The sequence below is a fragment of the Canis lupus genome, chromosome 3, assembly GCF_048164855.1.
Source record: "Canis lupus baileyi chromosome 3, mCanLup2.hap1, whole genome shotgun sequence".
In the NCBI taxonomy this organism is placed as follows: domain Eukaryota; kingdom Metazoa; phylum Chordata; class Mammalia; order Carnivora; family Canidae; genus Canis; species Canis lupus.
Window position 1 is genome coordinate 31716240 of NC_132840.1, and position 22475 is coordinate 31738714.

The 22475-nt window shown below is 61.7% G+C and overlaps 1 protein-coding gene and 1 long non-coding RNA gene across 5 annotated transcripts in view; one reads left to right on the forward strand and one right to left on the reverse strand.

Moving 5' to 3' along the window:
- MORN1 (MORN repeat containing 1) overlaps positions 1-15735 on the forward strand; it is a 51279-nt gene extending 35544 nt beyond the window's left edge. The window contains exons 11-14 of one of the 4 annotated variants that reach the window (XM_072820010.1): positions 2497-2651; positions 2761-2840; positions 13633-13679; positions 15537-15735. In XM_072820010.1, coding sequence (XP_072676111.1) covers positions 2497-2651; positions 2761-2840; positions 13633-13679; positions 15537-15685 — 431 coding nt within the window. In that variant the 3' untranslated portion in view covers positions 15686-15735. Of the gene's footprint in view, positions 1-2496; positions 2652-2760; positions 2841-3162; positions 3755-3802; positions 4293-10893; positions 12481-13632; positions 13680-15536 lie in introns of those variants that run through there. The other 3 variants (XM_072820007.1, XM_072820008.1, XM_072820011.1) reach the window with 3 other exon arrangements.
- A 5520-nt stretch (positions 15736-21255) lies between these two features.
- LOC140630237 (uncharacterized) lies at positions 21256-21762 on the reverse strand. Its single transcript, XR_012028037.1, has 2 exons — positions 21664-21762; positions 21256-21475 (listed from the first exon to the last, which is right to left on the reverse strand). It is a non-coding gene; the product is annotated as an uncharacterized lncRNA (long non-coding RNA).
- Between the last annotated feature and the right edge of the window lie 713 nt (positions 21763-22475).

A 22475-nucleotide genomic window follows, 5' to 3' on the forward strand; every position in this document is an offset into this window, starting at 1 on the left:
GGTGCTGTGGCCACAGGGCTTGGTGCACACTCAGGACCCAGGAGGTCGGGGGTATCTGTGTGCTGGGTGTGAGGCTGGCCCCCACGATGGTGGTCTAGAGGGACATTGTGAAGGGAGGGGCAGAGTCAGGTGTCACCTAGTTGCTGGTAGAGCAAGTGAGATGGGGGGTGGACCTGCAAGAACAGGAATTGGGCCTGGGGGGCTCAGAGCTCCCTGGGGCCAGCGTGCAGGGGTTGAGCTTGGTCAGGCTGGCTTGTGCTCTGTGGACTTCCTGTGAGGGACAGTGCTGTGACCATGCCTGTGGAGGGCAGGCCAGAGGGAGACTTAGGAGCCTGGTGGGGGCAGCGCCAGCAGGAAGTGCTGGAGCCAGTGGGGGTGGGCAGGGAGGGAGGGACTCTGGTGGGTGGTGGCAGGGATGTGTTCTGAAGACCCAGGGCGGTGGGGACAGGGGGGTGAAGGAGCACTGGCTGGAGAGGGAGCCCCAGTCCTGGCCACACACCAGAGGTGCCCATCCTGGGAAGGTGGCAGCAGGTCTGGGTGTCACATCTGAGAATGCTAACAGGGGAGTGAGCCCCACAGGGTCCTGTCCCTTGTGCAGAAAGGGCCCATGTGTGCAGGGAAGGGGCCCCGGTGCCAAATCTAGAAGACCCCCTGCCCCGCACCGCAGACACACAGCTGCTTCGGTTTAGGGCCAATGGCTTTGGGTTTCTCTCACTTTGAACAAGACAAGGTCCCTTTGGTCCTCAGACAGTGGAAGGCGTGGAGGGAGACCTGCACTAGGTCATGGCAGATGTCAAGCCTATGGCTGGAAGATGGGCTTCCACTGAACCGCACCTGGTTGTCCCCTTGCTGCCCTGCCTGTGGGCCCCGCTGAGTTCCGTGACGTTTGTGCCACCAGGCAAAGCATGGAGGTCAGTGTGCAGAGCCCTTGCTCTCTGGACCCCGACTCCTCCTTGCCAAGTGGAGAGGCCCGGAGATTTCTGTGAGGATCTGCCTGCAGCTGCTTGGCCCTGGGCTGAAGGAGATGACACGCTCCAGGCTGGGTGTGCCCGTCCCCTGTCTACCCCCACCCTGAAGACGGCATGTTGCTGTCGGAGGCATATCCGGGACCCACTAGCCTGCGGTCATCTGGCCGGGGGTGCTAGGGTGCAGAGCTGGGGGGCGGGGGGGCAGTCTTCATCATCCAGAGGCAATCAGCTCCACCGAGCCCACTGGAAGCTGTCCGTGCGCTCGGAAATAGAAATTATGCCATCAGCACGCGGCCCCCAGTCATTGCTCAGGACATAAATAGCGTGAGGACAGCAAAAGCTAATGGAGAGAAGGGCATTAGTTAAAGACTGTCCTTGCAGAAGGACAGACTTGACTTCTTATAATGCGCTGTAATGATGAAATGAAGATACCTCTGAGAGAAATAATTCCCTCCCTGTGATTTGGAAATACTTCTGGGGCCTGTCTGCAGAAGCTGGTCTCCAGAGAAGGGACCTTAGTGCCTCCTGTCCTTGGGCCCGTCCAGCGCATGGATGAGGGCCGCCCCGCCCCCCACCGCAGATTCTGTTAGCAGGAGCATCCAGCCCGCCTTGCCTGTCTCTAGCTGTCCCCATGGCCCCATCCAGCCACCTCCCTGAGGTTTGACTAGCTTCTGCCGGTGGCCTCTCCCTGACGGTGTGAACATGGGGCAGGGACTTCAGGACAGAGGTAGATCAAGAGAGCCGGGAGCCCAGCTCCCCAGGATAGTGGACTGCGATGCACGTGTGTTTGGGGCAGTCCTGGTGACCCTGCAGCAATCTCACTAACTCCTCTCAGCCACCAGCTTTCTGTGCATGGGACAGAAGGAGGAGGCAGCCAGGGCCACAGCTACGTCTGCCAGGGGGCAGACCCTGGGGAGGGCATCTCTGGGAGCAAATGCTGGTCCTCCTTACACCTGGGGGTGCCAGGAAAGCAGGAATGATAAAAGCTGGGATGGACACAGAGGCGGTACCTGCTGCAGGGCTGAGCCCAGCCCACTGCCATCCTTAGATGCCAGAGGACTTGGGGGGCTCCTGGAGGCTGTTGCCCCTTTTGAGGGCTGGTGGCTGCCAGTTGTGGCCTGACGCCACCCGTAGCAAGAAGCCATGGAGTGGAAATGTCCTTTTCCAGGCATACAGTGCCAAGTGGAGAGGCCCGGCCCGGCCCGGCCCTGTGTGGGTGCCCAGGACCCTTCCAGCCCCAAAGACTCAGCCTACCGGGCCCTCTGGTGGGTCCCAAAATACACCACACAGAGCCCACTCTGTGTGTACCGGGGCCTGCTGGGGAGTGCCAGGACCATGGTGCCCAGCCATGCACCTGGAGATGGCCATGTGGCCGGTGTGCACTCTGGGCAGCAGGACTCCAGGGCCCCAGGTCAGCGTGGCCACCCGGGGCCCAGGCAGCTCAGCTGCAGAAGCGGTACTTCAGAGGCTCGGAAATCTCGTCTTTGCCTTGCGCCGCTTAAAGGTCTTTCCGTTCTTCACTTTTCAGGAGAAAATTCTTCTCCCTCTTCCTGGGGACGCAAGCCCCAGTGTCCTGAGGACTGCCAGCGAGTGGAACAAGGCTGCGCCCAATTCTCGGACGTCCGCCTGGGGCCCCCACCACCAGGGTACAGCCCTGTCTTCTTCCTCAACGACCCCCGTGAGGTAGGGGCAGGGAGACCCGCCCCGCAGCGCCCCCCCACCGCATGCTGCACAGCCCCAAGGTCCGTACACGGGGGAGCCCCTCTGAGCCCTCCCCCACCACTCCTTCTAGAAAGCAGACGGCAGGCCCAGAGGTGGCCTGGGCCCCGGGAGGACGACGCCCACCATGCAGGACCTGCCAGGAGGTAGCAGGTAGGAGAGGCTCACCGACTCAGGGCGTCTACGGGTTTGGTATAACCTTGCCCCCAGCCGGACTGCAGGTAGGGCCTCCCAGGTGTATGCACTTGGGAGCAGGGACTTCTGTGGCCTAGACAGCAGGGGAGGCCAGGCCGGCTGCTTCACGAGAGCCCAGCCCTGGTCCAGGGTGGCCAGAGCTAGGGCGCTCACTCAGACCCGAGGTGGGCAGAGCCGGGGGGAGGCCTGCTTCAGATGATGGGGCAGCAGGGGGAGTTGTGCCAGTCCTTCCTCCACGGGCTGGCAGGGGCAGAAAGGGACATTGCTCACGTGTGTGCAGAAGCCAGGAGGGGCCCAGAAGGCAAGCAGCGCATTCGTCACCACATGCCAGCCACACACCCGCCACAGGCCGGGGGTCCGTAGCAGCCGGTCCTACAGCAGAGCAGACACACTGGAAGGGCCACAGGCCCCCTGGGGGCCGAGGAGACAGCACTCCGTCAACCTCTCAGCCACACACTCTTTCCAGCCCACTGCCCTGCCAGGAGGAAGGCTGAGGTCCAGAGAAATCTTTCCTGGCATCTGCATGTCCCCTGCCAGGCCCTGTGGCCCAAGGCTCAGGTGGGAGTGAACTCCCTTCCCCCCCAGGCTCCCCCAGCACCTGGGAGCCACCAGCGCCTGCACACACACACCCATCCCCCAGGCCCCTGTGGTCTCCTCTGCTGGTGGAGCCTGGAGCATAGCAGACCTGGGGCTGGAAGCAGAAGTTCCCAACATCGCAACGTGCAGACCCCTAGAGAAGAGTCACCTGCTCTGGAAGGACAGGAGCCCTCGGTCTGGAGACAGGGCAGCACCAGGCCCTGGGCGGGGCAGGGAGGGGCCAGGACTTCCCAGATGCCCGCCTGCCAGCAAGGGTAGGCCCCTGACCGGTGCTGGGGGTCAGGGCCAGCACACCTGGGGTGCACCTCTCTCCACACCGCCAGCTCCGGGCACCGGAGAAGAGCCACGCGCAAGAGCAGAAGCCTGTGGGCACTGACCCAACGACAAAACTCTGGGAAAATCAGAAATTCAGTAGAAATAGGAAGAGGGCCCATGGTGTCCGTCTTGAGCCTCCAGAGCCTGCCGCCGTCCCTGCAATTAGATCGCTCATCGCTGACGCCAGCGGGCGTGGGCTGGGCCGGGACACCCGGAGGCTGGCACGGTGTCGGCAGGCTGACAAGCCTTTGATCCCACTCACGAGGCAGAGCCGGGACGCTCTGTTTCCCGGGGAAGATGCCACCCTTCTGTGTCGTTCTGAGTCACGGTTTGTGAATTAAATATGAGGCCCGCTTTACACAATAACTGGAGAAGCACAGACCTAAAAAAACATTGTCAAGATCCTGCTAAACATGGAGACACCACATTCACCCAGTGTTTCGGTGGCGGGAACGCATGTGAGAGCCAGAAGCGGACACACGTAGGGCAGCGCTGGCCTGATGTCAGGCGGCAATGCTGGACGGGCTCCTTTCAGCAAACAGAAGGCGCCTCCTGCGGAGGGGGGCTGCTCATACTGGGGGGGTCTGCAGTCCTGGGAGGGAGGGGCTCCCCTGGGTCCTCTTACTGGGGGGGTCGCAGTCCTGGGAAGGCACATTTGCATGTGGGATGCTCCACATCTCTGCGCATGAGCTTTCTGAGCTGGTGACGTGGCCATGATGCACTCCTGCCCCCGTCTGGGGTTCACGGGGGCTGTTGCCCCTCCCCCTGGGAGGCTGAATCTCCGGGTGGCCCAGCTAATGCTTCTGCGCACAGGAAGCCTGGAGAGATGATTTTCATGGAGAGCTCTGGGGGCTCTGGGAGGTCTGGGGGCCCCTGCCCCTGGGTCCCGTTTGCAGGCACAGGTCTGAGCATCGATGTGCAAAGCCCCATGTGGCTGCAGAGCGCACGCTCCCCCGAGCCACCTCCCTTACCCTGGTCACAGGGTCCATGTGGCAAGTCACCTCTCTCAGACCCCACTGCCCCTGGTGCTCTGTGCCCCAAAGCCCCCTATTCCACCTGGGTGTCTCGTGGCCCCCCACCCTCATGCACAGAATGAGGGAGAACATACCCGAGGCCCCCAGCATATGCCCAGTGCCCCCTGCCAGCTCTGCTATGGGAGCATGGCCATCCCGATGTCTCCCACCGGCTCCTTACTCTGGCTTGGGCACCAACTCCCCACACCAGCACCCATACCTGGCTCTTGCCTCCAAAAACCCACCTTCTGGAATCCTAAGAAAATATCCTGTCTAGCAGCCAAGGCTGGGTCAGAGGCCCTGGACTTCACACCAGGTCTGGTTTGCGTTGAGGACCCCCCCACACCGCCAGGTCTGGGGTATGTGGTCAGGGCATTTGCGAGGGCTGGCCTCCACATGCACGTGAATGGGGCCGAGGGAACCAGGTGCTCCCCATGCTCTGTGAAGCCTCCAGCTGCCAGGTCCCGCGTGGGGACTCTTGTTTGAGGACAGACCCATGGGGTGGGGGGAGGAGGGAGGCAGCTCTGGTGGCCTTATGCCCCCAGTGAGCATGCAGCCCCCACCTTCCCCTCCTGACGGGGCTGTGATGCCATTTCCTAGATGCCTTGGCTTCTTGGGAAGGCCACCACACAACCCCACTTTCTGTAACAGGGAACAGGGCCCCATAGGCTCCCATCCTGGGTCCCCCCACCCCAGACCATGTCAGGCCATCCAGGCATCCCAGTCCAAGATTCTGCATTTCTGTCTGTGGGTTTGCAGCTGGCCTCTCAGGCTAGACCTCCCTCCCTGGAGGGAGGGGCCATGGGGGGCAAAGTTTGGAAGGGGGCAGCCCCCAGCCTCCCCCATGGTGACAAAGGGGCCACGCCCAAAACAACCCCAGGGACACAGAGCCCTGGGCCCTGGTACTGCCACCCCCCGACCCCAGGCTCTACCCACTTCCTCTCACAGCCCTGCGACTCCAGAGCTTGGTCTTCACCGACCAAGGTTTCCAAAGTGTTAACAATTTCCGGGGGGCAAGGTGGGGTGTGTCCAGATGGCTTCCACACCCACAACCTCACCACATGCTGCCCCCTCCCAGGGACCAGGGACCAGGGGTGCAAAGTGGCCCCAGGAGTCAGGCCGGGTCCAAGCTCTCCTGCTGGCAGTGGGATGGCGGGACCACTGGGCTGACCACTGGGCTGCTTGCTGCTCTGGGTCTCTAGGTGTCAGACCCCAAGGTCAGGGAGGGTGGGGTGGTGGGGAGTCCAGGTGGCTGCCGTCCCCCCTGGGGTGACCCAAGTGGGGACCAAGGGCAGAAGGCCAGTCCTCAGCCTCAGTCTTGTGGGAGCCTTCTCAGTGGCCAGGTGCTGGCACATAACCTCCCCTGGGGTGGGAGCCACCTCCACGTCCACCGGGGCCGCTGGGAAGGGACAGGCCTCGCGGAGGCTCCTGCCACTGGTCAGCCGTGAGGTGTGGGCCCTTGCCTGCCCGCATCTCCCTGGTGACCCCTCAAAGCCGCAGGAAACCACGCATTTGCTCATCCACTCACTTTGCCCACGGAGCAGCCCATTATTACCATCCAGGAGGCTCACACAATAGAAATGATTGAAAAAGATTAAGAGGGACTCGCCACCCTGTAATTCCGGAGCCTGGCAGAGGTTTTAATTTACATAAGAAGGGTAAAGCGTTCCAGAGGAATCATTTGCCTCTTGCTCAACTCTCGGCTTAATTGTGCACCATCTTCAATGTCTAAGAAGGATCACCTTTGTGCATTTTGGTGATAGAGGGGAGGGGAAGGTAGGTTAGCTGCCAATGGGCTTCCAGCAGCTTCTGCCTTCCAGCGTACATGCCCTGACCATCTGGGTTTTTTTTTTGGGGGGGGGGGCGGGTTTCTGCCCAGGGTAGGGGGCATGCAGGTGCAGCCAGGGGCTAAGGGCCCAGCCTCAGCCCACTTGGGGCCCCTGGCCACACAGACCCCCACCCCAGCCACACCTGGCAGATTCCCAGGCTGGGAGGGCCCTGCATGTGGATGACAGGGGAGGGGCTGGCTGGGGTGTTAAGCGGGGTCCCAGGGTCCCAGAGGGGGTGAGGTCCATCTGACTCCATTTCCCCAGGGAATGGCATGAATCGGGGCCCTGTCTTCTCCACCATCTCCGAGTCTGGGTCCTGAGTCGCTGCCTGTCTGGGGTCGGGTGGGCCTGCTCTAGTCCCCGAGTCCCCAGTGCCAACCAGCTCCCACGGGGTGAGGCAGCACGTGGACCGAGCGCCCCACGGTGTGGACCCAGACTGGGCGGGTGGGCAGATGGCTGCGGGGGTAGCGCATCTACTCCGTTCCTGGGGCAGAGGGCAGCAGCTCCTGGCTGAACCCAGCCAGGAGCCTCAAGGCTGCCTCCCTGTGCCCACGGTGGGGGCATCTCCGGGTCTGCTGCTCGTCCCCGGGACGTGTGTTCCTTGCTGTGTTCCCGCGGAGACATTCCTGGCACATCACGGAGTTTCACAACATGACACAGAGCCCTGTCAGTTCCTGAGTGATGTGAAATTGTGTCAGCTGCAAAAGACGGAGTCGATTTTGGAAATGTGGCTATGAGTTTGCCCAGCCACTCATGAGAATTCCATTGAAACGAGGCATTCCCCCCCTTCAAATCCTAAATGCGTGCTTTGTGGTAGGACAACTTAGCCACCTGCAGCCCCACCTGCCAAGATGCCACCAGGCGGCCAGGCAGTGTGTGAGCACCTTGGGGATGACCTTGCCCATGACTACTCGTTGCCAGCTCAGCACACGGCCAGCCGGAGCCTGATGCGCCCTGGCCGGCACAACCCCTCCCCTGCTCACTCGGAGAAAAATGGGTTTAATTAAGACTTCCGTGATTAGTCATTTAATCAGTCATCAGGCCAACACAGATGGAGCCAATTAATGTTTTTACTTGGATAGAGAGTTGGGGCCAGCAGCCCCTCCTCACAGGGTCACAGGCGACTGCTGAGCACCTGACGCAGGCCCCTATCCCTTCCACCCCACACTCCTCGCCAACCCTGCCCCAGGGGCACAGGTCCTCCTGCCATCCCCCCTCGTCTGCCCTGGGGCCTGTCCTGTGAGACCACCACTGACAGGCTCCACCATGACCTGGAGATGCTCCGACCAGGGGCCTCCAGGGTCAGCAGGGCCCCAAAGAGGACCGGCTCGGGGTGCCCACCCCAGCGGGGGTGCCAGGGTCCAGCCAGGCGGGCCTGGCCAGTGAAGAGCCAGAGCTGGGTGTGAGCCTGGAAGTCCGGCTTGTGCCTCCAGGCCCAGCCCGGAGCCCTTGGAGCATCTCCGCAGGACCTCGGGACAGAGCCTCACCCGGGCCAGGGGTACAGAGAGGCAGCCCGGAGGCTCCGGGCTATGCCCAGCCAGGAGCTGCCGCCTTCTGCCCCAGGGACCGAGTAGATGCGCGACCCTCGCAGCCATAGGCCTGCACTCCGGCTCGGCCACCTCTGGGTCCAGCTCTGGGTATCCCCTGCTCTCTCCCTCCACTCTGTTACCTACTCAGAGCTCAGCCCAGGAGGCTGGGCTATATGCTTTGAACTGAATCTCCAATCACCCAGAGAAACCCCACAAGAGGTCCAGGGTGAAGCCCACAAGCCCCTGCCCCTGTCCTGCACAGGCAGGGCCCTCTGGCCTTTGGGACGCGCTGGCTCTCCACTGGGTTGCGGCCTGCATCACCAGGGAATGTGTCAGGGGTTCTTGGCCAGGGTCTGCTGCAGGGGCGAGAGGACAGGTGGGTTGATCTCACACCTGGGGGTGAGCACTCCCAAAACCAGAGAGCGCCATGTAAAAGGTTCCTGTCACCCCTGCAACGTGCCCCTGGTCGGTGGCCCTTCCCTTGGCCATGGATCTCTCACAGAGTGGGCTCAGCCTCCAGCTCCCCGTCCCGTAGCAGGTGGCTCCTCTCAGTATGTTCCTGGAAGATGAGAGATAGTGATTGAGGACTTTCTCTACTTCCTCAGAAACTTTAGAGATCCAGAAATGAGCCCTGTCTGGTCCAAGCGGGAATAATAAAAGGAAGCAGGTGTGAGGGCCGGGCGGGAACAGCTGGGCTGGTGCTCCGGCTGCCCCAGTCCCCCTCAGTCCCCCTCGGCACAGCGGGGCTGGGAGGGCACAGTCACCACAGCAGCAGATGGAGGATGGAGGCACACATGGCCTAACTCTCACATGCCCACGGCAGGCCATGGGGTGGGTGCCCTCAGTGAGGGACAGGCACTCCCACACAGGAACTGACTGCTTGTGGGGGACAGTCTAAATGGCTTTAGAGCCCCTCAGCCCTTCCCCAAGTCTGGGCTGAGATTTCCTGAAGCTTTTGGTGCCCCCTTCTCTCCTCTTCCTGGGATTGAGCAGTTTTCCTGCCGTGTGCACGGGGGCCTCACTTGCAGGGGCCACCATCCCATCATGAGCTTGGCTGAGCAGAGCCCCACAGCGCAGACCACCTTCTGCAGATAGGGGCTGCACCATCAACGAGGGAAGCCGGGGCTATAATCCCATGGCTATCACTCGGGGCCTGTGGCCCTGAAGCTTCTGCTTCTCAGGGGTCCCTAGGAAGGAGCAATGGTTTCCAACTCGCCCCAGATCCCGGCCACCCCAGCTCCAGCAGTTAACTGACCGTTCTAATTTTGGAACTTTCTTAGGAGCTCTTTGTAGGGGCCCCAGAAAGCCCCAGGGCTCATACCCCATGTGGGCAGGTCAGGAGAGCCTGGGCAGTTTCTCTGCTGGCCACACACCCTGAGGGTGGCACTTCCCCTAATCTGCGCCTTGACTGTCCTTTCCCTAAGCCAGCATGTCCTACTAGTACTTAGTACTTATTACCAGAGGACAGCCATGGTGCCCACGTGACTATAGGCAGAGGCCAGGATCCTGGGCCATGAGCCAGACTGGCCCAGAGGGGGTGCTCACCCCCAACCACGATGCAGGAATGGGTCCCCATGCCCATTGAAGTCTCAGGGGGTCTACACCCCATGCCATGCCCATGTGCCCACTTCACAGCTTGAAAACCAGTGACAACAAGGGTCAGTACCAGGGTTGACCAAACCCTGAGCCTGTGCCCCCAGCCTCCTGCCCCTAAGTGTGGTCTTCAGCCAAGGGGCCTACTCTGCCTACCTGGAAAGCCACCAAGCCCACAGCCCTTCAGGTCCCCTGGTGGATTTGTGGGTAGACAGGCCCAGGTCCCCTGAGCTGCTAGAACCCCTTTTTCCTGACACCCACTATGTGCTTGGCCACATAGTGGCCGATACACACCCCCACCTCCCTCTGTTCGGCTGCCCAGTAAAAGGACAAGCATGGGCCAGGGTGTGGATGGCTGGCTTTGGCTTCTTCTCCAATTATGGCCAGTTCTTCTGCTCTGCCATTTTTTGCCCCAACTCGAGCCATAGAGAGAAGCCCAGAGCTTGCCTGTGGCCCCATGCCCTGTCCAGGCTGCTGTGGGCATCACCTCAGCAAGAATTCTGCTTAGGGTTGGATGTGTCTATGGTCCTTCCAGTGGGACAGAGTTCCCAGGAGCATTCCTGGGGGCTTCATGACTTTCAGTGCAGTCCTGAGGCACACCCGTCCTGTTGAGGTCAATCGGCTCAGACGGGACATTCTCAGGCCTAAGGGAAATACATGGGGTCATGGGAAGCACCAAGGCCAGCTTTGCTGAGGGGACAACAACTGCATTGGTGAGCCACTCAGGTACTGAGCACCCAGTAGGAACCTGCAGAGCTACCTTGTTGACCTTGGCAGGAGGCCACTTGCTTGCCCATGCATCCCCTGGGGGCAGGCCAAAATTGAGGCCATCAGATCTCATGCAGACTGGGAGACCCACCATGGGAGCTTTACTACAAATGATGCACACTGGACCAGGGCCATGAGCAGTCAGGGCAAGATGCCATTTTGGGGCCCTCAAAGGACAACCCCAAATACCAGGGGCAGAGGCCTCATGCCCTGCCCTCCACTAGGAGCCCTGGCCCCTCAAGATTGACCACTGAGCCATGAGCCAGGGCTATCTGGGCACCATATCTCAGTTTGGTCTATGGATATGGGAACAGGCTTCTGCTTCTAGCCGGGATGAAGTGCAAGGGCTGGATTTGCTCTTCCACAGGTAAACAAGAAACAAGCTGGACAAGATCCAGGAAACGACAGCCAGCCTTCAAGACACCAAGAGGCTCCAGATCACCTCCTGGAGCATTTCCAAGTGTAGTGCAGGGAGGAGACTCAGCCAGTCCAGGAGTCCTCTCAAGGGGAAAGATGGAGCTAGGGGTCCTAGGAAGCCAAGGCCGCTAGAGTTTGCAGGAGGGAGAACAGAAAGGAGGGAACACGGAGAGGAGGGAGTCCTAGGGATCTGCAGAGCATGAGGAATGTGCTTGAAGCCAGGAAAACAGACAAGAGGTTCACAGTGAGTCCTGCCCAGAGCTCACACAGGGTTGTGGAGAGTGACCCATCCGGAAGACCTCGGAGGAATATTTAGTAGTCGGAATAATTAACCGTATCTTGAACCCCACCTAACAACCTAAAAACAGGACCCAAAAGGATCAAACCTTCTCTAAGTAACTGAACAGCATCAAGAATATAAGAATACAAAGTATCCATTTTTTTACAAGAAAGTAAAATCCACAATGTCTGACATCTGACCGAAGATTACCAGGCACACAGAGAAAGCAGTAAAGTACAACCCATAACGAGGAAAAATAAACCAAAGCCAACCCAGAAATGACACAAATGGGGGAGTCATCGACAGAGGCGTGAAATGCTATGACTGGACTGGGCATGCCCAGTGGGGAAGACTGGCCACGTGCAGCAGACACGAGAGCCGTGAAGGAGTGGAATCGCCCACTGGAGCTGGAGTTTGTGGGCAGGAATGGGTGCAAGGGAAAGGAAGCCACGAGCTTGCAGACACAGCCAGGGGACCCCCCACGTGAAACCCAGAAAGAAAAGCAAGGCTGAACCTCATGAGCAAAGCATTTTGTCACATGGCTCCTGCCGGCCAGGATCAGAAGCTGCCAAGTGCTGTGGGGAGGATGTGACAGAAGAAATGATGGCCAAAATTGGTTCAAACTTGATGAAAAATATAAATCTACAGATTGAAGACACAAGGAACCCCGAGCACAGGAAGCGCGAGGATGACCACAGCAGTGGCAGCTGAAGAGAAAGCACAGGACGGATCGCTGGTCTCAGCGGCCCAGGTCCAGCTCCCAGCACCGCCTACCTCCCACTGGCTCCCGATCCACCCCAGACACCACCCTGGACCCCTTGGAAGCCTGGGGGCTTCTGGTCCGTGCCCAGCCAGAGCTCCCGCCATCCCACAGAACCCCGTTTACACCACCACCCAGCGCTCCGGCTGCAGACTGTGCTCCCAGTGCTCCCACTGCCTCCCCATCAGTTCTGCCCTCACCCCGCCCACCGGCTTGAGAGCCATCCGCTCCCCAGCGCTGCTGGCACCTCCTCACACCGAGGCTCCCCAGTCCCTTCCCCCTCACTCTGCCTCTGTTTTCTTGAAGCCCTGGGGGTTCTGTAAAAACTCTCAGGATTCTTGTAACCCCATCTACTTCTCTTGAAGCTGGCAGGCTGACAGACTCCGGTTATTCTTAGGGCTGAATTATTTATCTGCATTCCCCTCCTCACCCACACTTCAGAATTTGTAACGTGGCTCCTGGGTCTGGGCCAGGGCCCATCTTCCCCCACTTGAAATGAAGTAATTTTAAAATCTTTGTCTTTAATTTTTTATCACCCAAACCATGCCCAAGGTAATTAAGCTTGGCAAGAGGTCAGAGCCTGGTGGGTTGCCGAGCTGATGCCCGGGAGCCCCTGGCCCTCCACCCCACCCAGCTCTGATGACGGGAAACTGCCAGCCATGAAGGGCCAGGGGGGAGGGGTCCCCTGGCTGCCCCCAAGTCCCATTGGATAGATCATTCAGGGCAAAGCCCATCCCTTGGGGCCTCGGCCGTCCCGCCAAGAAGGTGCCCCCAGCAGCTGGAGGATTCAGGTGGGCATCCGCACCACACTGGCTCCCTCATCCCAAGGTGGCAGGGAGGAGGCCAAGGGCCTGACCCAGGGCAGAGGGCTCAGACAGGGGTTCTGTGCCACATGTCCTCAGCGGCACACAGCATGCCCCCCACCCGGGCAGGTGACCGCTCTGTGGGCAGGTAGAGTGGGCACATCACCACACGCCACGGAGGGGACCTCCACCAGGTGAGAGCCCTCAAACTTGGGCTTGAGCTGCCCCAAGTAGCCTGTCAGGGCTGTCTCCCCACTGCCATGACCAGAAGGGAGGTTCTCTGTCCCTCAGAGTTGGCACCAGGCTGGGGCTCACCCCTCCTGTCCCTGCCTGTTACCTTTTCTTCCCTAGGTCGCCTAGCTAACAGTGGTCTTCGGGCCCTTGGAAGGGGACCCAAGGGGATACACTGGTCCCCATGATCCCACCTCCCACCGAGCCCAGCTACCAGTTCTGAGACACCTACAAACTTCGTGGGTGCAGCACATCCTCTGCCCGTGTGCACACAAGAACCTCACCTTTATCCTGTGCAAAGCAGCACTGGCTGTGGGAACCAGGATGAGTCTGCTGGCTCTGGCTCCAGACTCTGTCCACGGGCATGTCTGGGTTGAGACAGCAAGGGCCCAGGGCTAAGGGGCAGAGAGCTGTCTGGAGGGGGCTGCACATAAGGCCCTGGGAGGGCAGAGGTGAGGCTCACAGGGCAAGATGCTCACACCTGTGCCTACCTGAGGCCAGCAGGCAGGGACTGCAGGGACTCTGCTGTCCTCAGGGTCCCAGTTGTGGGGGCTGTGCCACATGCAGCGGGGCCCTGGGCAGTGATTCAGGGGCTCCCTTCTCTTGTCTCTACAGGCCTGATGGGGTAGCTACTGCAGAGCTGGCAGCAGCAGCCTTCCCAGGTAGGTGGGCAGACAGAGGACACCTGTCACCCCACAATCCAAATGTATCATATTGTGGACTTTTTGCAAAAACTCCCTTCCTGTGAACGCACCCCTAAATTCAACATTTATCTTGGCTAGGGCAGGCAGGGATCAGAGAGGGCAGCTCTCAGCCTGGCCACCACCCACACCACTCTGGGCAGCCCCAGAAGCACCAGAGGTGGAGGGGACATGGAGGGCCCAGGGCCTCCACAACGCCCCCTCCAGCCTCCATCCCCCAGAATGGCCATGGGCACCGGGCAGGGTATCTGGTGGAGGGCGGCTTGTCCATCTTGGGGGCCTCTCTGTCCCCACGGGCAAAGCCGATGACCCTGTTTCCTTGTATCCCGGATCCTGATTGGAAGGCTGGCAGGCCTCCGGACCTGGGCCTCCCCTGACCCCACAGGTATTTGGGAGTGTTAGCAGGAGGAGGTCTGGGGCCTGGGCAGCGACCCCCACGTCCCCCTCTGGGCTGGTACGGGGCATCCCAACAGTGGCCACATTAGTCTGCTGACCAGCCAGAAGAGCCAGAGCTGTGGCCACCGTACTTCCAGGTCCTGGGAGCTCGTGGGTGCCTGAGGCAGCCAGGGTGAGCAGAGGGGACGCCCTCTGCACTGTAGTGGGGAGGAGCCCATGGGGAGTGGGCTGCAGAAGAGCAGGGCCCCAGGGAGAAGCAGCTTCCAGGCTGCGAGGGCCAGAGCCAGAGGGGGGCCAAGTCCCTGAGATGTGGGCCACGCTGTCTCTGCGGGGACACCAGGCGCGGGGCCCACGGGCAGACCACGTGGGCCGGGCCTCGGTGGCCACCAGCCAGCCCTGCTCCCAGCCACGGGAGGAGGGCGTCAGGAGCGGGGTCACACAGGGCGGGGCCGGGTGCACGCGGCTGCCCAGAGCCCTCTGCCCAGTCCACTGCTGGCCGCGGGCCGCCGAGCCGTGATCCCGGGAACACCTGGAAACCCGGCTGCTTGCAAACACCGTGGCGTTGCCATGTGTGGTGGGAGGCCGGTGCCGCGGGCGGCGGAATGCGGGCCCCCCTCCCCGCCCCGGGCCCCCCAGGAGCTGCAGGAACTGACTCAGAGCCCAGCGGATTCCTGCTGCCGCTGCTGCCACCAGGCCCTTCCCCATCCTGCCCCGGAACACGCGGCGTCCGCAGCGCGGCGAGGAGAGGGCCTGCCTTCCAGACCGGGGTGCTGGAATGTTCTCTCTGACGGTGTGAGCCGACTCCTGTGCCCTGTTTCAGCTGCGGCCGCATTCCTGGTGTGAGCCTGGGCCAGCCCAGCGAGCTTTTTCCGCGCTCGGGTGCCAGCCCCCGTGGGCTCGGGGGAGGGAAGAGGGCGGTTTCTATGGCAACCGCACTTTCTGTTATTTCTTATTTTCTTTTTTATGGTTTCTCCAACTTTGAAGCTCTGCAGACAGTTTACAGACTGCAAGAGGGAAAGTGCGTCTCCTCCTGAGTGCCCCCGGGGCGGCCCTCCTCCCCAGCCCGCGGCCAGCGGGGCAGCCATGTCTTCAGAGGATCCTTATTTTAAAAAAACATTTTAGAGGAAATGAATTATTTTTCTCTAAAAAGATAGGGAGTATTTTCAAAAAAATGCTTGCACTTAACCGTGCAGCCCCATCAACCGTGAGGGGCTCTCCACCCGCGCCCGCCTGCCCCCGCCAGGCCTGTGGTCCCGGGTGGAGGAAGTGGCCTGGAGCTCCCCGAAGGGCACTGAGGCAAGGTCCCAGGGCCCCAGGCAGGGTTTGGGGGTGGACAGAAGCTGAGGCCAGAGTGGGGCAAGGGCAGGAGCCTGGGCTGTTGGGGGCCCCTGGGGGCCACGTCTGAGTGCCTGTCTTTTGCAGGGGAGTATGTCATCATGATCCGCGACGTGACTGACCCGCCCTTCCTGGGCCACACGCTGCCCACCGCCTTCAAACACCTTCGGGTCTTGGGGAAGGGGATGGACCAGCGGCCCCATGTCCCTGGAGAAGGCCCCGAATCTCCGAGCTAGGACAGCCACCCTCACACATCCCACAGCTTCAATAAAATGCTCCACACTGACTCCCGAGAGGTACCTTACCCACCCCGCCAGGCCCGCTGTGGAGGCCCAACCAGTGATGCCAGGTCCCCCTCTGGCGACACCTCCACTCCCCAGGGAGAACCCAGGCCAGGCTGGGGAGGGGGCGGGCCTGGTCCCCCCCGCCCCCCACTGAGTCCCCGCACCCTCCCCCGCCAGGCAGCCTGGGGACATGGGAACTGGCTGCTAAATGAGAAATCGAGAGGTAGCAGCAGGTGACTGGTTTTCCGGAAAGGAGCTTCATGTCTGGGGGACACTTCCTGGATTTGACAGCTGCCTCTGAAACACACCAAAGTCCCGAGAGTGGGGCAGGGCAGGGGAGTGGGGAGACTCTGGAAGCTGTGGCAGCTAGACAGGCGGCTGACATGAAGGGAGGGTGGCGGGGCCTCCTTTGGCCTCCACTTCGTGGGCTCGTGGCTTGCCAGATCCAGGATCCAAGGTCTGCCCACCTCCTGTTTCCATGGCCCCTGGGGCCCACCCTGTGCCCACCCTGTGCTGGTTGGAGCCAGGCTTGCCCCTCGCTTCGAAGCCCACTATCCCTTCTCCCTCTGACAAATGAGGAACAGGGAAGGAGCCCCCAGCCCCCAGCCAGGAGAAGCACACTGCTGCCTCCCATCCTGGAATCCCTAGGCCCCTCATCCCTCCATCCAGCACCCACTTCCCTCCTACACAGGCATCTGCACTCTGCCACCCCCTACCCGCCAGAAGGAGGCTTCCTCCAGCGCTCACAGAAGGGCCACCCCCTCCCTCAGGCCCCCCCACACCGGCTGCTCCCTTGTCTCCCTGACTGTCCCTCCCCATAAGTCTCCCTGGACCCCCGCCCTAGTGTAGCCAGCAGTGAGGCACAGCAGTCATGCGACAGAGTCCCTCTGGCCAGGAGGGCAGCCCATAGCAAGGCATCTCGGTCCTGCTTCAAGGAACGTCCCCAACCCAACTCCATCCCACTGCCCCATGCAGCCCCACACACCCTGCTGCTGCTTCTGCACACAGCAGGTGCTATCAGGGCTCACCCCCCAAGTCTGTGCCAGGACTTCCAGCCTGACCAGAGCAGGCTCCACACTTGCTGCCCTCATCGCTGGCTGTTCCCCCAGCTAACTGGCCCCTGCAGCTCCATGTTTCTGCCTCAGGGCCTTTGCATATGCTCTTCTTGCTACCTGGGATGCTCACCTCCCAGATGTCACCTTCTCATGAGGGTTTCCTTGGCCACCCCACCTCCAGCAAATACTTCCTGTTCCCTCCCCACATCACGTCCCTGCACAGGTCAAGGAGCGAACATGCCATGCACTTCATTTGTCTGGCTTGCAATCTCCAAAGGGAGACATTTGGTCAGTATTGTCTGCCTCAGCATCTAGCCTCAGCATCTAGCACAGTGTGTGATCTTAGCAGGCCCTCGGCAAATGTTTGAATGAATGAGTGAATTTGGAGGACCTACTCTGTGCCAGGCAGAATGGGGGCCACTGGAGACAAATTGGGCAGAGGAGATGTACAGGGAGACTCATAGCTGAATAGCTGGAAGGAGGGCTACGAGGGCTACAAGGATGGATGGTTGGGTGAATGGATGGTTGGATGGGTGGGTGGAGGTATGGATGGACGGAGAGATGGACAGATGGATGGATGGACAGATGGGTGGGTGGATGGATGAGAACATGCATGGATGATGGATAGAAGATGAGTGGTCACGCGGGGGTGATGGGTGTAATTATAGGTGGACGGAGGAGCAGAGGTTTATTTGCTGTTAGGAGGCAGGTTCATGTAGAATAGTTGTTTTCTGACTAAAGGCAAGAGGTGGGAGGAGGAAAGGGTCCCTATGTCAAAACCCACCCAAAGCCAGAGAGCCGTTGTCATCTTGCCCCTGGCAGCCACCCCTCACTCTGCCCTCCCTGCTCTTCTCTTAGTGGTTTCCCATCCAGTTTTGTCTCAGTAGGAGTGAACCAGTTCATGGCTGGCAGACGGGGCAGCCCAGGACCAGAGGGTCTGACCCCTGGTCCCAAGTGATCCTCCACCCCTTGCTCAGTCCTGGCTTCTAGACCCAGTGAAGCAGCAGCCCCTAGAGAGCCAGTGTGACTGCAGCAGCAGGGCCCTGGGAGAGATGAGAGCCAGAGAGGGAAAGGGGCCCCAGAACCTCCACGACTGGGGAATTGAGGTAATTCTGAGCCTGAGGTGTGAGGCAGCAGCTGTGCCACGTGGAGCAAGCTGTATCCACCAGGCTTCTGGTTCCGTGAGCTCAAGTGGCCATAGATGCTGCCCGCCTGGCTCAGCAGGGCTTCTGCCTCTGACTGGCCATCAGGAATGGACAGACTGCTGGTGTCCACAGCAGTGAGTCCCCAGGAAGTCCCCATTCTCGGGTCTCATGGATCCCAGGTCAGAGTGCCTGGGCCCTAGGGGCTGCGTCCTGCCCAAAGTGCAGGGAGGCAGATGGGGGGCTGCAGCCGATGAGCTGTCATAGGAGGTGTGTCGACACACATCTGCATCAACATGAGGGGGGCAGAGCCCCTCGCGGACACCCAGGGGTCGGGAGGGCTACACACTCCCACTGTCCCCAGAACAGCTTTGTCTGGGCTTCACCATCGCCTGGGCCTGCCCCTGAGGTTCAGCAAGTTGCTCTGCGGCTCTTTCCTCTTTTCCAGATGAAACCACACTTCTGTCAAAAGAAAAACAATGAAAATGATGTTTGAGTTTAGGAAGACAAATGTGCTAGGCTCAGAAGCAGCTGCTGTGTTTCCCAGCTTGTCCAGGGGGTCCTTTGGTACCTCCAAATTAGCACCATGGGGCTTCATCACAAAATCCAGGACAGAAGCTCAGAGTCAGCGTCCCAAACAGATTGAGGCCCCCAGAACCCTGGACATGGGGCAGGGATGGTCTGTCCCCTCAGCCCCCTCGCAGACATGGAGCAAAACTGGCTCTATGGTCCCAGGCCATGAAGCCTCTTGCTTTCTGGTCATGCAAGTAAACCTGAGAGTGGGCACTGCACCCGGGGGGTCCCACCAGGCTCTGTCCGTCCCATGCTCCACGGCTTCCTGGCAGGGCGGCTGCGGCCCAGTGGGATGATGTGCTGGGGCAGGGGCCACTCAGCGAGGCCTGAGGAGAGCTTAGACCCTGTGGACCCATGTTTAGGCAGGACCCACTGACCAGCCTCTGCTGGGACTCCTGGGTGAGGGAGCAGGAGAGCCCTTGAGCATGGCGACACCTCTCCTGGCCAGCAGGCCTCCAAGCCAGGGAACAGCGGCCCTTCCCAGGGCCGCAGCCCTGGGACTCCCATGACTTCTGCTGATGGCTTGGGGACTGCTGGCTGGGCACCAGAGGTGCCTGCTGTCACCCCGACCAGACCCCTAGTCCTCACAGACAAATCCACCAGAAATTTGAATTCTCCAGGAAAAAGAAAAGAGGGTCAGCAGAGGCCCGGCCACAGGCACTGGCCCAACCATCAGGTCTCCCAGGCCAGGGGCTGAGTGGGAGAGGCACTGTGGCCCCGGCCCCCTGGGGTGACCAGTCCTGGAGTAGGGGCCCTGCTGGGAGAGCTCTGCTCTGGAGCCCTCATCACCTAGAAGCCCACCTGTTCCATGGGTCCTCAGTGAGGGAAAGAGGGACGTCAGCCTGGTCATTGCTCCCGGCATCAGGGCCAGGTAGCATCAGTGCTGTCCCGCCAGGGGGTTATGCCCGGGGTCCTGACCGAGTGGCCATCTGACAGTCAGCACACAGCCTCCTCAGTCCCTCCCCGGAGACCCGGAGGACCAGGAGGCTCCCAACCTGGGCTGGCAGAGGGAGTTGCCTGAGGCTTCCCTCCATGCCTTACACCCCAAGAAGCTGCTCAGCCCCCAGGAGGCTTGAGGAGGAGGCTCTGCTCCCAGACCCTCCCTAACTACAACCCAAACCTTCTCTCCTGGGTCACAGTCTCTCCCTGGGGGGCCCTCCTCCTGCCGTCCACTTGCTTAGTGGACATTTACAGAGATAAACTCATGCTTGAGCCACAGTCAGAGCCCGAGAAACAGAGAGACAGGTCAGAGGCCTGCTTGTCCCTCTCGGCCTGGCCCACCTCCCAGCAGGGTCTTGGCCAGTGCATGGTCTCAGGCCACCCCTCGCCAGCCTGGCATCTAGTACAGGACAGACATAGCCCACCCTCCCATGGGGCCCCACCTGGCGTAGACAGCTCGCCCAGCCTCCTGTCCCACTGGCGGGTCACCCAGGACGCTCCTGGGGGAGGCCTCCCCTCTTCAAAGCCTGGGCAGGCCGCCAGGTCTCGCCACCAGCAGGGTGGCAAGGCCAGCTGCGTGGGGCCCCTCCTCCTGGGCTTCCTGCGGGGCCAGGCTGTCTGCTAGCTCCCTGCCTGCCCCAAGTGGCCCCCTGCACCCTGGGGTCCCTCAGTCCTGGGGGAGTTACTGGGAGTCACAGGTCTGCTTCAGTACAACCATCAAGGGGTGGGCGGCTCTCAGCACCGGTAATGGACACAGCTGCGTGGGGCCATCCCTTTGCCACCCCCGTCCCCTCATGGCAAGAGACAGCCACTGAGGGCCAGCCCACAGCCTCTCTGATGGAAAAGACTGGGCCACAGTGAGTGAGCACCTTGAGAGCCAGTTGGGGGCCTGAGCAGGAGGGGACAGGTGCCTTGTGTCCCTGCCCACTGGGTGACCCTGGGGACCCACAGTCTCAGGTCTGAGACTGCTGTGCTTCCTCAGCAAGCCCAGGGGGTGGCGGGGCGGGGGTAGTGAGCAGACCAGGCAGCCACCCTTACTGGCCGAAACTGCCCCGGCCTGGGCTCCTCTTGGCACCAGGCCCTGGGCATCGAGGAGCAGGCAGGCTGCCCCACTGCCGTGGCCGCGGGTGTTTTCTGATGGAGGCTATAAATAGGGCTGTCATCAGCCGCCCGGGCAGCGGGGCAGCCTGACAGAGCCTGCCAGATGTGCTGGGCTCCACAACCAGGCCTGCCCTCCCCACCCGCGTGTGACCCCCCAATGGTGACACTGCCGAGACTCTAGCCACCACTCCTCCTGGTAACTCTGCCCCGCTGATCAGAGAAGTGTCAGCACCCCCCAGCTCTGCCACCTGGACAATTAGAGGAGGAAGAACCAGGACAAATGTCACTCCAGGGGGCAGCCCAGGTGGTTCAGCAGTTTAGCGCTGCCTTTGGCCCAGGGCATGATCTGGGAGACCTGGGATCAAGTCCCACGTCAGGCTCCCTGCATGGAGCCTGCTTCTCCCTCTGCCTGCGTCTCTACCTCTCTCTCTCTCTGTGTCTCATGAATAAATAAATAAATAAATAAATAAATAAATAAATAAATAAAATCTTAAAAAAATAATTGTTACTCTTGGTCCCAGCCTGGGGAACGCATGGAGGGGTGCTACCTACCCTAAGCCTCCAGACCCTCCCTGGTCCCCCCTGCGGAGGCCACAGGCCAAGGTCAGGGTGGGGCTGGCCTTCCAGGGGTTCCTCCTTTCCTCTGCAAATCCTTAGGGAGCCCCCCCCTTTGCAGACCCACAGAAAAATGGGCAAAGGTGAGGCAGAAAAGGAAGGTAAGGGGGTCTTTAGTGGATTCCTGGGGCAGGATGGAGCACCCCTGGGGCGCAGGCCAGCTCCTGATCAGGGCAGGTCCACTGAAGTAGGTCTGAAGGCGGGAACACCGGGGCTAGCAGGGAGTGGCTCAGGCAGCTGGGGAGGAACAGCAGGTCGTGTGGATCGGGGGTCATCATCCTGGTGACAGCAAGTCCCTTGCCGCAGGGGGGCCAGTCCTAGAGGAGAAAGGACAGGCAGGAAGGGGTCACAGGTCACCACGTGGCGTTCCATGGCTCTTGGTCACACCTGCCAAGGCCCCCACCCCACTCCCCAGCCAGGGCCCTGACAGCATCCCCAGGAGTCGGGCCAAGCCACTAGGGGCCGAGGGAAGTGGGGCCCGGGGCAGGGGACCGCCTGGGGACACCTGGCTGGGCAGAGGTCTGGGCGGGGGCGAGGCTTGGGGCAGAGGTCTGCGGGCTGGGGCGCTTTTCCACCAGCGGGAAGGCGCCGGCCCGGCCTCGCGGGGTGGGGGGCAGGGGCGCCTTCTGGGAGGGCGCCCGCAGGCCCCGTCCCGGCCCAGCCTGCACTTCCCGCCTCCGCCGCTGGGGGCCGCCCGCGAGCTCGGGCTCCCGACACGTGGACACGTCCGCGTCCCGGCCGCCGGGACTCCGCTCGCGCCCCCCAGCTCCAGCCCCGCGCCCGCGCCCGCGCCCCCGGCCCCGCCTCTCCCGGCAGGGACCGGAAGGGCTCGCCGGCCCGGCCCGGGGGGAGGGGGGCACTTCCTGCGCCCGGCCCCGCCCCCGCCCCGCGCGCCCCCGCACTCGGGGAACCCCAGCTCCTCCTGCGCCCCGGTGCCCGCGCCCGCGCCCGCGCCCGCCCCTCGCGGGCGAGGAGGGAGGGGAGGGGAGAGGGGAGGGGAGAGGGGAGGTGCCCCCCACCCCCGGGTCGGAGCGCGGGGCTGCGGGTGGAATCGGACGCGACGCCGGGCGGGGAGTGAGGGAAGTGAAACCGGGCGGCGGGGCGGCCCGGGGGCGGCGAGCGGGGTCCTGCCAGATGCGCTGCGGGGACCGGAGGCCCCGCGCCAGGCCCCCAGGGCGACTCCGCGGGAGGAGGCGGGGACCGGCCGGCCTGCCCGGCCCCCAGGGGCGCGCCCTCGCGCTGACTCGGCCGCGTCCCCCATCGGTGCGCGGCCCGCACCCCGGCCCGGCCCGGCCCCACCCACGTGGGCGGCCGCAG